This window comes from Pteropus alecto, unplaced genomic scaffold (genome assembly GCF_000325575.1).
Source record: "Pteropus alecto unplaced genomic scaffold, ASM32557v1 scaffold114, whole genome shotgun sequence".
Taxonomy (NCBI): domain Eukaryota; kingdom Metazoa; phylum Chordata; class Mammalia; order Chiroptera; family Pteropodidae; genus Pteropus; species Pteropus alecto.
In genome coordinates, this window is record NW_006435793.1 from 1,827,534 (window position 1) to 1,842,716 (window position 15,183).

The window sequence follows — 15,183 nt, forward strand, 5'->3', positions numbered from 1 at the left end:
GCAGAAACTTTAAACATTTTGCTTTTTCTAACTTAGAGGCACTGAAAAAGGAAAATGCTTTAAATGATTTACTATATTCAATGTAGGCATTAAATTTCAAGAAAAAATCCACAAACTAGAAAACAAGCAGAGTACAGGAGTGGTACTGAAAAGCCCAGAAATCATATTATAGAAGGAGCACATTAGAGAATCAAGAGTTTTTAAGAGTACAAAATATGCTGAGGTGGGGTAGTGTGAGGAAGGATAATGTTGGTTTTAAAAAGTTGACAAACTTTTATATGGAAAAGAGACAATGTTTGTTCAGTAAATGATTTCAGAGGGAAGTTATTATAGGGCAGAGTTTACTTTACATAAGGAAGAACTTCTAAGAGTTAGAGCTTCAAAATGGAATGGTTGAAGTATGAAGTATCCCTGCACTGTAATTGTTCGAAAAGAAGCAAAAGACTATCTATTTGAGAAGTTGGGTCAAGAGTAGAAGGATTAGGATAGTTGGTTTCTTAAGTCCCTTCCAATTCCAACTCTGTGATCTAGGAATTTCTTATAATTTAAAGCCAGATGTCAGAAGACGTATAACCCCAAATCATGGTTTAATCAAGAAGAACTAAACCTAGCTAGAAGCATAAGCAGAAACAGGCTTGCACAAGTATGTACATACATATATACACACACAAACTCATACATCCAACCTTCCCATAATTTTAGGGAAGGAAAAATAAAAATAATTTAGAAAAATAACAACAAAAAAATCTATTCTATCTTTCTCATCAAATCTACTTTATGTTCCCTAATCTTTGTTAACAGTATCATTGGCTACCTAATTATGTAGAATAAAGCCTTAATGTTTTTTATCTTTGACTTTTCCATATTCCTCCAAAATCTATTAAGTCTACCCCAGAAATACTTCTCAGCTGTCCTTTACCTTTATATAGCACTCCCCCGTTGTCCTCAGGGGATACCTTCCAAGACCCCCAGTGGATGCCTGAAACTGTAGATAGTACCGAACGCTAAGTATTTTTTCCTATACATACCTGCACTTTATGGCTTCTCTTTGGCATATCTGAATTGCCATCATCACTACTTTGTGCTCTGGAGCCATTTTAAAGTAAAATAAGGGTTACCTGAACATAAGCACTGCAATACCTTGATAGTTGATCTGATAAACCAAGACAGCCACTAAGTAACGAATGGGCGGGGAGTGTATACAGCATGGATACGATGGATAAAGGGATGATTCATGTCTTGGGCTGGACAGAGCTGGACAGCACCAGATTTCATTGCACTACTCAGAATGATGTGCAATTTAAAACTTATGAATTATTTCTGGAATTTTCCATTTAATATTTTCAGACTGCAGTTGACAGTGGTAGCTGAAACTGCGGAAAGTGAAACCATACATAAGGGGGGATACTATACTTATATTGCCATTACTGTTGGTGAAACTCTTGCAGTTGATTCCTAACTAGTTGTCCCACCTATAATCTTCCCCTCCCCAAGATTATTATCCACACTGCTAACAGTAATCATTCTGAACCACACACTGGATCACATCACTCTAACCTGCTCAACAATCTATACTGGCTCCTTAATGCCTATAAGGTAAAGTTCAAATTCTTTGGTATGGCCTTCAGTGCCATCTCAATCTCACCCTAACCCTCTTTGCTTTGCTTGCCCACTATACTTTATGCTTTGGTTACATTGCAACACTTATCATTCCTGAAAGACCAAACACTTCTCTACTCCATGTCTTTGTTCAGCTGTTTTCGGATGCACTGCCCACCTCTCCACCTGTAGACAGTTAACTTAATTTCTGAAGTTCAAGCAAATGCTACTTATCTTGTGAAGCAATTCTTAATGCTTCCACCTCACAATCCCTGCCTCCTTTCCCTAGAATTTCTTCTTGGAGCTTATAATACTTTTCATCATACCTTATTTTTGCATTTAGCAATCATGGTTGAAATTTCAGTTTTGTGGGGGTCCAAGCTTATCTCCATCCACTGTAAATCCTTACAGGCAAAAAGCAGGCTTAATTTATTTCTACGTCCAACCTTGTCAGACCCACAATGGTAAAGATCTAACATAATACCTTTTATATAACAAGTGCTTAATAAATGTTTATTGAATTGATTTGGAATTTGAGAATAGACTCCTATTCGTGGCCTAATATGTCTTAAAAATTGTAACTTCTATTAAAATTCTAATCGATACCCTAGTAAAAGCCTCTTATCTCTATTAATCTACCATCTCTGAGCCAAAAACAGTTACATACTTACATTCACGAGGAGAGAAAATTCTGTGACCAGTTGGCTAAGTTCAATTAAGTCCTTAAAAAGAGAGAAAGAGAAGTTACTTACTTTTATCTCTCACAGCTACCAAAAGGAAAAAAAAATTTTAACATACCGCTTCTAAGGTTTCCCATGATTCTGCAGCATTTTGATCTCGAGGAATTTCAGGCAATGCATATATCTGAGTCGTATTCTGAGGATCAGCTTCAGCTTCAGTAGTATGAAATGCTCCTGGATGAACACAGCCTCATGTTTAGAGTTTATCTGCTTTGTTAGAAAGGCGATAGCATAATCAACTTCATGAAATGATTGCCGTATAAAATGCTTACTAACTGAATTCAGGGTAAAAGTAAATTGATTATTTCATAAAAATAGATTTATCTATGGACAGATTGTTACCAGGTTAATAAATATTTTTTCTTTAATTATTCTACAAAGTTAGCTAAAAAAAAAAAAAAAAAGTCTACAAACACTATCTTCCTAATCTGAATAACTAGGGCTAGATGTAGAAGAAGCACCAAAACAAACGAACAAACAAAACAACCCACAAAAACCAAGAAAAAAAACTATTCCATTTGGAAATGTTTCATAAAGAGATACCCAGTAGAAATAGGTTCAACACTTTTCTTTGCTAAATCATTAACGTTTTCTTTGCTAGCTCATTAACGTTTTCTTTGACTATTTTAGGAATAAATTTCAGATTCCGAGGGTATTGAAAATAGGGAAGCAATATGATTTTAGCAATAAAAATCAAGTCATTTTTGGTAATAATAAATTTGTCATCAAACTAACACCTCTTACCATATGTATCTTTTTGTACATATTGTTGCCCTACTTCTCCTGAATTAATTTATGCTCCAAACTTCACCTGCAAGTCTTTCTTACTTCCTTGTACTGGTTTTACTGATCATTCATTCAACTGATATTTATACAATGCCTACTGCATGCCAACTGGTGTGTTAAGATGCTGGGGACAAAATGGTAAATCATAAAAACAGTTCCAAGGAGTCAACATAGTATAGTGGTTAGGAGTATAGACCTTGTCAGAAAGACCTGGGTAAGAAACCTGGTTTGACTATTTACTAGCTTTGACTTGAGAAGGTATTTCATTTCTCTGACTCATTGTCTTCATTTATAAAATAAGATATTTACTTTGCACTGTGGTTGGCTTATATATTAAGAACAAGTGGTTAAAAAATAGTTACCAATACTGCCATTGCTACTGCTGCTATTATTAATGGAGCTTACCATGTAATGTGTGACACAGACACGTTAACAGGCAAGTTCAGTGACAGTCTGAGAAGAACTGTGATGGCTAAGTATGGAATGCTATGTGAACACAGAAGAGAGGTATTTAACCTAGACTTGTAGAGGGGAGAGTGATCAAAGAAGGTTATGAAGCTAAAGCCTGAGGATGAACAAACATTATATTAGTGAACTGGGGCAAGGGTAGAGGGAGAAGCAGAGAGTATTCATGTCAGGGAGAATAATATATTCATAGGTTTGGGAACCGAAAGGTGTTCAGTATAGCTGAAGCATAGACTATGACAAGAGAAAAGCAAAGGTTGAGGTTGAAATCGAAGGTGACAATTTATCGCATTGTAAACTATGTTAAAGAGTTTTATCTTTCCCCTAAGATGAATACAGAACTATTAAAAGGAGTAGGAGACTATTGGGGAACTGGAGGGTGCCATATCAGATTTCAGATTTAGAACAGGAACCATGGCTGTAGTGTGAAGAACAGATTAAGAGTGTAATTGAAAAATAAAAAAATTAGAGAGTGAAAAACAATTGAGAGGCTTTTCAGTATGTCTAGTGTAAAATGATTACAATCTGCTCGAGGATAGTGGCAGTGAAAATGGAAAGAAGAGATCTTTTGCCTCCATTACTTCAAGCTCAAAACACCTATCACTTTAATATATTCTGAGCACCCATTATATATTGTGTTGGGTACCAGGGATGAAAAAGTAATACAAAGTAGCTGTTCTCAAAGGATTTATATTCTAGGACGTGGTTCCATAGTGTAGTGGTTAACACATCTGCTTTACACGCAGAAGGTCCTGGGTTCACACCCCAGTGGAGCCACGGTCCATGGTCTACGGCCATGGCACCCGGAACAAGCCCAATGTCTGATCTCGGAAGCTAAGCAGGGTCGGGCCTGGTTAGTACTTGGATGAGAGACCACCTAGGAATACCAGGTGCTGTAGGCATAAATAATAATAATAAATAACAACAAAAAAAGAATTTCTATTCTAGAAGAGTTAGACCTACAAAAATACAATCCTAAAACAGTAAGATAGTTCATTAATATATAAATAAATAGATATAGATACATATAATATTGTGTGGGAGTTCCAATGGGGTGGGGTGGCATCGGACCCAGCTTGGTACGGTGTGCAGTTTATAGGACAGCTTCCTAAAAAATGTGATCTTACTAGGTAAAGAAGATAGGAATATAAATTCTAGGTAGAGAGACCAGCATGAAAAAGGCCCTCAAAGAAGAAACAATATAGCTTAACATAAAATCAGCAGTTTGGTCTTCCCAAAGCATAAAGTCAAAGATATAGAGTTACAAGTATAAAACATTATAGATGATTAGAAGAGGCCTTGGTACACCAGTTAAAGACTTTGGACTTTATCTTCTAACCCTTTAGAAGGGTTAGAAGCAGGGAAATGAGATTGACTTGTGAGACCTAATCTACTCCAAAATGTAAGTCATTATAATTCTAAGTCCATCTTCATGCTCAATTTTTTTTCAGCCTAGCCTATAAGAGAATTGTATTTTATAAAATTGCATTACTATTTTACTTTCAAAATTTATGAATGTTTTACTTCTCGGGGGAAAAACAAACCTGTCTACATTGTTTAGGAAGGGCATATAGTCCGTTGACTGAAAAGTAATTTGTAGGCTTATCAGAATTGACTGAGTTCTTTTAATTTTGATTCTTATCTGAATACATTTCTTTATCTTAAGAGAAGAGCAAAAACATCAGATACGAAGTTTTACATTACAATATTTTGGCAAGTATCCAATATTTCAAAAGCTCTCTATAATTTTTACAAATGCCTAAGAGTTATTTACCCTATGTTCCAAGTTATCACATAGACACTTAAATTTTCATTTCAATCAAGATAAATGAATTACTCTAACACCTTTCTTCTACTTAATATTCCTATTACAAGAACTCCAACTTCTTTAATAGGCTGATGAATAATAATTTCATTATTGACAGACCAAATGTAAAGCATAACTTCATAGACACCACAATGCCCACTTGAAAGAATTTTTAAGCCACAACCTTTATACTATTAGAGAGGATTCAAATAAAGTATGCCAGAATATGTAACAAAATGAGGAGAGATTATCATTTTTAAGTTCTTGATCTAAAAAATGAAGGGATGGGAAACGTTTGTCATTTTAAGCAAACATTAAAGATCTCCCTCAGTAAAAAATAAGAAATGTTTAAGTCATATCTCACTTGAAACCAAAATGCATATGCATCTTAGTTCAAATGGAGTTGTAGGACAAAGAAATCTGTTCTCTTCCATGGAAAATCCTGCTGTAAACTTACAACTTTGAACATCACTAATCAATTTGAGGCATGACTAATAATTAAGAAAGGAAACCCTTTAATTTCTACAACTTCTATAATTCATTTATTCCAGATTGTATTAAAATCAGTACCTCAGTGGTCATCCACTGACTTGGAACTTTTACAAATTGTTACATATATGAGGCAAAACATTGTGACAGATTATAGCTGCAGGAAAGAAGGCTAAAGAACTCTTACCCTGTCCTCATAAGTCAAAATTGCTATTGTTTCATATGACATAATCATCTCAGTTCCATCCACATGCAAACAACTGCAAGTGTAAAGGGCATAAAGAATACATATACATATATGTAACTCATCGCTGTTTTTCAAACTCCAGTTGTAAACCTTATTATTGACTAGAAACTTATATAAGCATGAAGATATTTTTAGTTGAAGTGAGAAATAAACTTAATAACATTTAAGACATAAAACTTCCTTCTCTCTATATGCCTAAACATTCACTCATTCATTCACTCATTTATTTATACTCATTCTCTCCCTCTCCCCACTCCGACTTCCTTTCTCCATCTTTCATAAAAGGCAATGATTCTACTAAGGATTACAACACAATATATAAGAAATTTCCACTATACTTTTACTACATTAGAAAAAATGTCATTATAAATCTAAATTAATTCAAAAGCATTTCCTGAAATTTTTCATGTTCTGAAAGCTTAAAAACAATAAAATGAATTTATTGATCATCTACATAAATCTATCAAAACAAAATGACTTCTAAGTCATGGTTTAATTTAGCTGCAAAGGAGGATTTTTAAGAAAATTAAAACCAATAGAAAACATATCTTCTGAATAATATTCGAAAACCATCTACATATTTTATAAAACGGTTCAGTACATGTACATACTTGTGATAAAATCTAATATTTCATCAAATTCAATATGATAGTCTAAAGTTCCCAGCAGTATTAGTATTGGATTCTTTTCTTTTGTGAATATTTGTTTAAAATGTAATATTCTGTTCCTGTTGTGCTGGTGAAGTTGTGTGCTGGATGGGGAGTAAGAAAGACAAAGATGGAGAGAAGCAAGATTCAGTCTGTATGACTTGATATACCTTTCTAAATACAAATCAAATCTTTAGGCTCATCACTTTTCTTGGTGGGAAGCAATATGCTAAAAATGAAACTAGACACACAAAAGTGAGACAGAAGGGAGTTTCTCAGATCAAGCAAGATTGACAGAGAAGATTTGCTTTAGGAACTCTCAGAATGTGGACAAAAGAAACAGCAAAATCATCACAGCTTTCTCCGAAGCTTAATAAGCTTCTTTTATTCTCCAGAGAACATAAAATGTCCTATTCTACTTGTTATTTCTATCTGTAAATGAAAAACTATTTTTGAATTTTGATCTGTCTCATGGAAATGTAGCAACATTGGTCCTGAATCTCTGCTGATGTTTCCAACCAATTTATTTAGAATCAGATTGAATTTTTAAAGGAAAAGGTTTTTTTAAGGTACTTAACTTCTTTGCAAATCAAATACATTTTTTTCTGTATAGGCTGTCACTACTATAATGAGTATCTAAAGCAAAAATAAGGAAAAACCAGAGAGCACTAGATAATAACATATAAAATGACAGAAAAGAGTCTATAGCTAAAGGACAACCACACATGGACTAAATTCAATTCCTACTCCACTACTAAAGTCTTATGTAAATTAGCTGCTTTCTTTTCATATTCTTTCCCTCCCATCCTCTCAATTATCCATTTGTTATAACATATCTGGATTTAAGGCAACCGAGTAGAAACTCTCATATCTGGTGAAATACTCAAGCATTTGGTGAGATATTTGATTTTAACTGCTTAATGTTGGCAATGGATTCAAAGTCAAAGCACAATCTGACCGGCAGACCATTCAGAATCTGAAATTCTATTATTGCTTTAGGTATAACTTAGGTATTTTTATAAATGGAATGACTGTTTTAATCAAATCAGCATTGTTTTCAGAGATTCAACTTTGTAGTTTCTCCCAGTGGCAAGTGATTAGATCTTAGGCCAATCTGGTGTACCATGAATTGAGAAGTTTGAGAATCAATAAAGTAGAAAAATGTATTTCACCTGTTATTTCTTCTCTCTCATCCTCTGGCTCTGCCCCAATCTTTTTCATTTCCTCTGTACACATGCTTCCTCAAATTTTACCAAACTTTTTTTTTTTTTTTTTTTTACAGCAGTCAGCTTTCTATGGAGAAAGTTAATTGCCAGCAAACTAGGTAAACTGCCTTCTTCTAGTCACTGCCCAATTCCTCTGATGATATATAAACCCAAGTTTGTTGAGCCCAAACAGTTCTACTGGTAGAAACACAAATAATGTGATAATAAAATGCAAATTAAAGCAAGTTTTAAAATAGTATGACATTGTGAGAAAACTCTCAGAACTCAAAATTTTTGTTTGCTGATGATGGGCAATTCAAAGATACATAGCAAAAGAGACTGATGCCAGCAACTCTTTCCAGAATATCCAGCATATCTTCACTGTTATTACTGCCATCACAACTGTCAAAAATGTCTGGATGTATAAAACAGCCCTTTTATCACATGGAACTATAAAGCCCAGTTTCTCTGTACATGCACATAAAGTATCAGTTAGTACTAAATGATAAGAACAGCACTCAGCCCCATCAATATGGTGGTAATAATTACATATAAACAGAATAATGTAAACAGTAGCTACAAACTATCAAAAAGCATCCTTCCCAAATACTCATTAACTTAAGGGTTGAGTGCTAACATTTCCTTCTCCCCAAAATAACACTTTAGTACTGGTTATCCACAGAGTGAAGTGATTACAGCATATCTGAAATAAAAAAAAGTCTCTAAAAATATATTTACTCATTTATTTATAAAACATTTATTAATGGTCCACTATGAGCCAAGCACTATATACTAGGCGCTATGTACTTACCATGTGCTAAGTACTAAGGATACAATAAAAGCAAGATTACCCAGAAGCTCAGGATGATAGCCTAAATGTTTCCTCTAATTTTTTTCTATCTCCCTATAAATTACTGAATCATTAGCACTGAAAATATAACATTAAAAATAATCTGGTTTTGGAGAGAAGGAGTAGTAAAGGAACCTCCTAGATAAATGAAAAGAGAAAAACTGGGTGAGTGTAGCCTCTCTTAGATTCTATACTAATCTGTAATTTATTTATACTCCACCTTTTCCATAAAGATTTAGGGCAGCTTAGAACATATATAAAATGTAATAAGATGGCATTAATTAAAAATAAAAAACAAACTCTAAAACAAAAAAGGGAAAACAGGGGAAGCAATTATAAAATAAAACCACAATAGTTTAAAAATTTGGCTTTTGGTAGTTAAAAATTTTAAATTTAAGCTTTCTAGTAAATAACTCAAGTAGAGAAACCTTATTGGTGTTGCCATTTAATACTCGTAAGATTATAAAAAAAGACCAATTGCTTTGAAGTACTACTATGCATTAAAAAAGATTTATTTTTTCAGAGTTCCTTATAAAGACATTATATTAATGTAATAAACAATTACCAATTACATCCTTAGTGGAGATATAGTAAGTAATTTCACTGGGCTGTTTCCTAGAGTATCACTTCATAAAAGTTGATGGCATTCCTATAGATTTTTGTTTTTACGTTTCATTTAAATTCAGAAAACTGAGCTGAGAGATAGATCTAACATCTCCTGTGGAAATTAGAATGCCTAAGAAAAAAATATGACTGACTAGGTCACCCCTACACCTAGACATGAGGGGAGAGTTCTCTGCAGACAAGGATGACATTCTCCTTTGGAAATACTTTAAAACTGATTTTCAATATCTTAGACAAATAGGTACTTGAAGCCCTGTAGTGCTGCCTAATACAGCATAGCCTCAAAATTTTATCCTACAAAACTTCTAGGATGTGTACTTCCAGGCACATTCATAGTCCAAGAATTCAGCATGCGGTACTAGGAAGTGATCCCTGGAGACTTATATATTATCTACAATATCTACACAAGAAGGTGAACATTAATTATCTGCATTACTATGACTGAGAATAAGACTTAGTACATTACCACCGACAGTCACAGATCTGGTCAAAGGAGGCTGTAAAAAAGTTTCTTCATCATTAAATTGTTTCTTAAGTTCTTCTACAGATTCCAGATGGAGTTGGAGAAATTCGGCTGTTGCTGCTGATGCTTCTTCTTTAACAGGATCTATCATTCTCTTCAGAAGTCCTAAGTCGTCCTTTCGAACTTTCAAACAAAGCTTCTCCATTTCTCGAATATTGGAGCGGAGTTGCTATAAAAGAAAAAAAAATCATTAAAAATGCTACCACATATCTTAGTATTAAATATTTTTATTTTCAGAGGTAATTTGTGATAATGGTTGTGAATAGAAATGATTACAAGTATTCTGTACAATAGAAGGTATGCATAATACTTTCTATTTTTTATGTCTCTGACCAAATACAGCTTCTTTAGAATTCACATCCTCATACTTTAAATTTATTTAGCATTTTTCCTTCGTTAAATGTGATTATTAAAAAGGTAACAAATGTTCTTCATAATATATCAAACACTGCAGAAACACAAGAAAAATTTAATGACTTCCTTACTTCACTAATCCCACCACCTCTTAACCCACATGTCTCATTGCTCATGCAAACACTGCCATATATAGCCTTAATTTTTTACAAAAAAAAAATGGATTATATTATGCACAATAATATATAATTTGTCATTCTATACTCCAATTTAACAATATCATCATGGATATCCCTTCTGGTCAGTGGCTGTACCATATTCCATAGTGTGGATGTAATAACGTATTCAAACATTCCTCCACTGATCAACAGTCATTCGTATTTTTTCAAATTTTTAGTTGTTATAAACTATGAAACAAATGTTCTTGAATATAAATCCTAATATGCTATAAAAGTATATATTAGTAATGTAGTATATACTATTCTATTTTTTAGGAGTAATACCCAAAAGAGATGGTACTCAGTGAAAGGATAATGTGCATTTTTATTTCAATAGCTAGGATCAGTTTTTTTCCCCAAAAGGCTGTAACAATTCACACTACCACCAAAGTATGAGTGCCCATTTTCCCCACGTACTGCCAGTATTACATGTTATCTCGCTGTTTTTTACTTTGCATTTCTCTCTGAGTAAAGTTGCTCAATTCTTTTCCAAATAATTTTACCCTCTCTTTAAAATAATCTTTTGGCATAATCATAAGTTTTCCTCTAATGTGTTGATATAATGAATTATGAGGTATCACAAACAATGCAACAAACTATCCAAGTGTCATACCAACAAAAACACCAAATAAACCATGAACACTGAAAAAAAAAAAGGGCAGTGCAGCCCCCAGAAGACTATAATAATAACAACAACAAAAAACACAGTAAGATCATGTAAGACTTCATAAAGCAACAATGAGAGCCAGAAGACAGTAGAATGATACATTCAAAGTACAGAAAGAAAATCACTACCAACCTAAAATTCTATACCCAGCAAAAATATCCTTCAAGACCAAAGGTAAAATAAAGACATTTCAGACAAACAAAAACTGAGAGAATTTGTTACCAGCAAATACACAGTAAAGGAAATACTAAACAGTGTCTTTCAGAAGGAATGATAATTTATTCCAGACTTAAAGTTGTAGGTAAAGAAAGAAATGAAGAGCCTTAAAAAAATAGTAAAAATGTAGGTAAATCTAGATAATCAGTAACTATAATAAAACAATAATATAATGTCTTGGGGGTTTTCAATATGTACATAATTAAAATATGTAAAAATAGAATTTAATTTGTGGGGCACACATAGAACTAAAATATTCCAGGGTATCTGTATAATCTGTATTGTTTACAGGTATATATTGTAATTTCCAGTAAATGGGTATATAATTCCAAAACAAACAGAGGAACAACTGGATCAATAAAAAATATAAGATCAGTTTAAAAGAAGTAAAAATGGAAATGAAAAAGAACAAAGACTGTGGAAGAAGTAGAAAGCACACAATAATAGAGAGACAGATTTAAACTTAAATATATCAACAATTACATTAACTATAAATTGAACAAATGTTCCAGTTACAAGATAAAGATTTTCAGACTGGAAAAAATACAAAACTCAAGAAATATATCTAAAACATAAATACAGATAGTTCAAAGTAAAAATAAAAATAAAAAAGATAAACCATTCAAATATAATAACCCATCTCCAAAGAAAACCTGCTATAGCAATACTAATATCATAAAAAATAGACCATAAAGCCACAACAGTTATACAATCACTCTTCACCAGGAATATATAATTCTAAAGTTGTGTATACCTAATAACATAGCCATTACACACACACACACACACACTCTCTCTCTCTCTCTGCAAAAATCGACAGAACTACAAACAGAAATAAGTAAATCCACAATCATAATATAAGGCTTGAAAAAACCCCTTTCAGCAACTGATAGAACAAATGGACAAAAGGATGCAAGAGAATTTGAACAATAAAAATTGATTCTATACTGAGTCTTAAAGAAAGTTTCAACAAATTTCAGAAATATTGACATCAGACAGACCATGTATTCTGATCATAAAATTAAACTTGAAATCGTTAACAAAAATATATGTAAAAACACTATATGTCTGGAAATGAAGGAAGACATAAATAATCTACAAGGCAAAGAAGAAATCATAATGGAAATCAGAAATGCTTTGAACTGAATCAGAAAAAATAATGCAGGCTAAAACTTACAGGCAGCTAAAGCAGTATTTAGAAATTTATAGCTCTAAATGCACATATATTAGAGAAGAAGGAAGCCTGAAAATTAATAAAATAAATCTTAAGAATATAAAAAACAAATAGCAAAAAAAAATGCAAAGATAGTAGGAAGGAGAAAATGATAAAGTTGTGAACATAAATGTCATGAAATAGAAAAAACAAGCATACAGTAGGTTTAAAAAGCCAAAATTTGACCTTTGGAAGACTAATAAAATTCATAAACATCGCTGAGAAGTAATTAAAAAATAGAGAAGGCACATATAACCAAAATCAGAAATTTAAAAAAGGGTACATTACTACTGATTTTCATATATTAAAAGATATTATGAACACGTTTTTGTCAATAAACTAGAAAAGTCAGATGAAACAGAAAAATTCCTAGAAAACTCACAAAAAATAGAAATCTGAAGTCAAATAACCATTTAAGAAATTAAAGGTACATTTTGAAACTCCCCTATTTCCCTAACACATACATAAAACCAAAACCAACCAAACAAGAGGAATCCCAGTACAGATGGCTTTGCTGGCCAATTCTTCCAAAGATTTAAAGAAAATTACACTAATTCTTTAAGAGAACTGAAAAAGAACATTCTCTAACTCATTTTATGATAGCAAACCTGGACACCAAAACTCAACAAGAAGAGTAAGAAAAGGAAAAAATTCAGATCAGTTTCACACACTTGTGAACAAGATGCAAAAATTCTAAAGAAAATGTCATCTATTTAAATACAACATCATATAAAAAAGTAATAATAATAATAAATCGATAAGATGTTCATGGTTTGGAGGATTCGATATTGCAAAGATGTCACTTTGATAGACATCCATATATCAACAGATTCAATAAATATATTTACTCTATAGACTCAGTATCTACTAATTCAATAAAGTTGAATAGAATTTGAATCTACAGATTCAATAATATATAGATTCAATAAGTAAGAATATATTTGAAAAAGATTCTTTTTGTTTTTGTGGAACCTGACAAGCTGATTCTAAAATGTATATGGAAATGCAAATACAGGACTGAGATTAGCTTTTGAAGAAGGTAGATTGAAGAACTTCCTCTACTAGCTACTGACTGATTATAAAGCCACAGCAATTAAGACAGTGTGGTAATGGTGCAAGAATAGAAAAATACATCAATGAAACAGACATATATGTACTGAATTTATGACAAACGTGGCATTACAGGACTGGGAGAGATGGGATAGAGGATCTTTCCAAAACATGGTGATTGGTTATTCAAGTATCCATATGGCAAAAAATAAAACTGGATACACCACCATACACAATAATCGACCAAATGGTTTGTAGACCTAAATGTGATAGGCAAAACAATTGAAGAATATCTTCATGACACTGGAGGGAAAGACCTCTTAACCATGGCATAACTATAAAATATCAATAACCTCGACTGTATTAAACTAAATAAACTTGTAGTTACCAAGGGACACAACTAAGAGAGTGAAAAGTTAACCACTGAGTGGAAGAAGAAAATTTCAACACATACACTGATAAAGGGGCCACAGGTAGAATAAAGAATTCTCACCAATTAGTAAGACATAGGCAACTCATAGAAATGTGGGCAAGAATCCTAAATAGGCACTACTCATAAACAAATAATTACTCAATTTCTCTAATAATCTGGATAAATGTAAATTAATGTAAATTAGTTATCCACTAAAATAGCTAAAATTAAAGACTGAGTTTATGAAATATTGCTGAGGATGTGGCACCCACAGTGACTCACATTTACTGCTGTAAGGAGTGTAAAATTAGTATAACTATTTTGGAAAACAGTTTGGCATTATCGACTAAAGTTGAAAATAAAGATGCCTGATGAACCAGCAATTTCTGTCCAAGGAATATACTCAACAGAAATGTATGCACATGTGTACCAGTAAAAATATCTATAAATGTTAACAGCATGTGTAATAGAGACTGGACACACCCGAATGTCCATCGAATAGAATGGATACATTATGGTGTAAACTTCTAAAGTGGAACATATACAGCAATGAAAATTACTGCTGCAGACAACAACATAAGCAAATCCCAAACAAGAAACAAAAGATATATTCTGTTTAATTCAATTTATATGATGTTCAAACAGAGACTAAATTAAACTAAATTCTTTTTTTTTCCCCCTCCTCTTTAATTTCCCCCGACACCACTTCCACCCCTGACCTATGGATGTTGCCGTTTCCCCTTAAGAACTGGATCTCTGAAGGTGGGCTGTCTCCTACTGCATACTCGCAGTGTGCACCTGGGGCCTGGTGCTCCCAGGGTCTGGTGCACCCGGGCACTTGGAGTATGGTCCCTGGCTCCAGCTGGGGCGCGAACCCAGGACCTTCTGCATGTAAAGCAGACATGCTAGCCACTACACTATGGAGCCAACCCCCTAAACTAAATGATACATCTTTGTAATAAAACTATATAGAAAAGCTAGGGAGTAGTTACCATATAAATCAAAAATTGATTACTTTTGAGGGAGAAAGGTGGTTATAATTTTGAAGAGGCTATGAGGGGCTTCTAGAAT

The 15,183-nt window shown here is 33.1% G+C and overlaps 1 protein-coding gene across 12 annotated transcripts in view; it reads right to left on the reverse strand.

The window, feature by feature from the left end:
• The window catches only part of STX17 (syntaxin 17), a 51,431-nt gene that overhangs the window by 10,836 nt on the left and 25,412 nt on the right, over positions 1-15,183 (reverse strand). For all 12 annotated transcript variants that reach the window (XM_025046576.1, XM_015589102.2, XM_025046579.1 and 9 more), the window contains 3 exons: positions 9,926-10,151; positions 2,398-2,513; positions 2,271-2,321 (listed from right to left, as the gene is read on the reverse strand). In XM_025046576.1, coding sequence (XP_024902344.1) covers positions 2,271-2,321; positions 2,398-2,513; positions 9,926-10,151 — 393 coding nt within the window. The remainder of the gene's footprint in view (positions 1-2,270; positions 2,322-2,397; positions 2,514-9,925; positions 10,152-15,183) is intronic.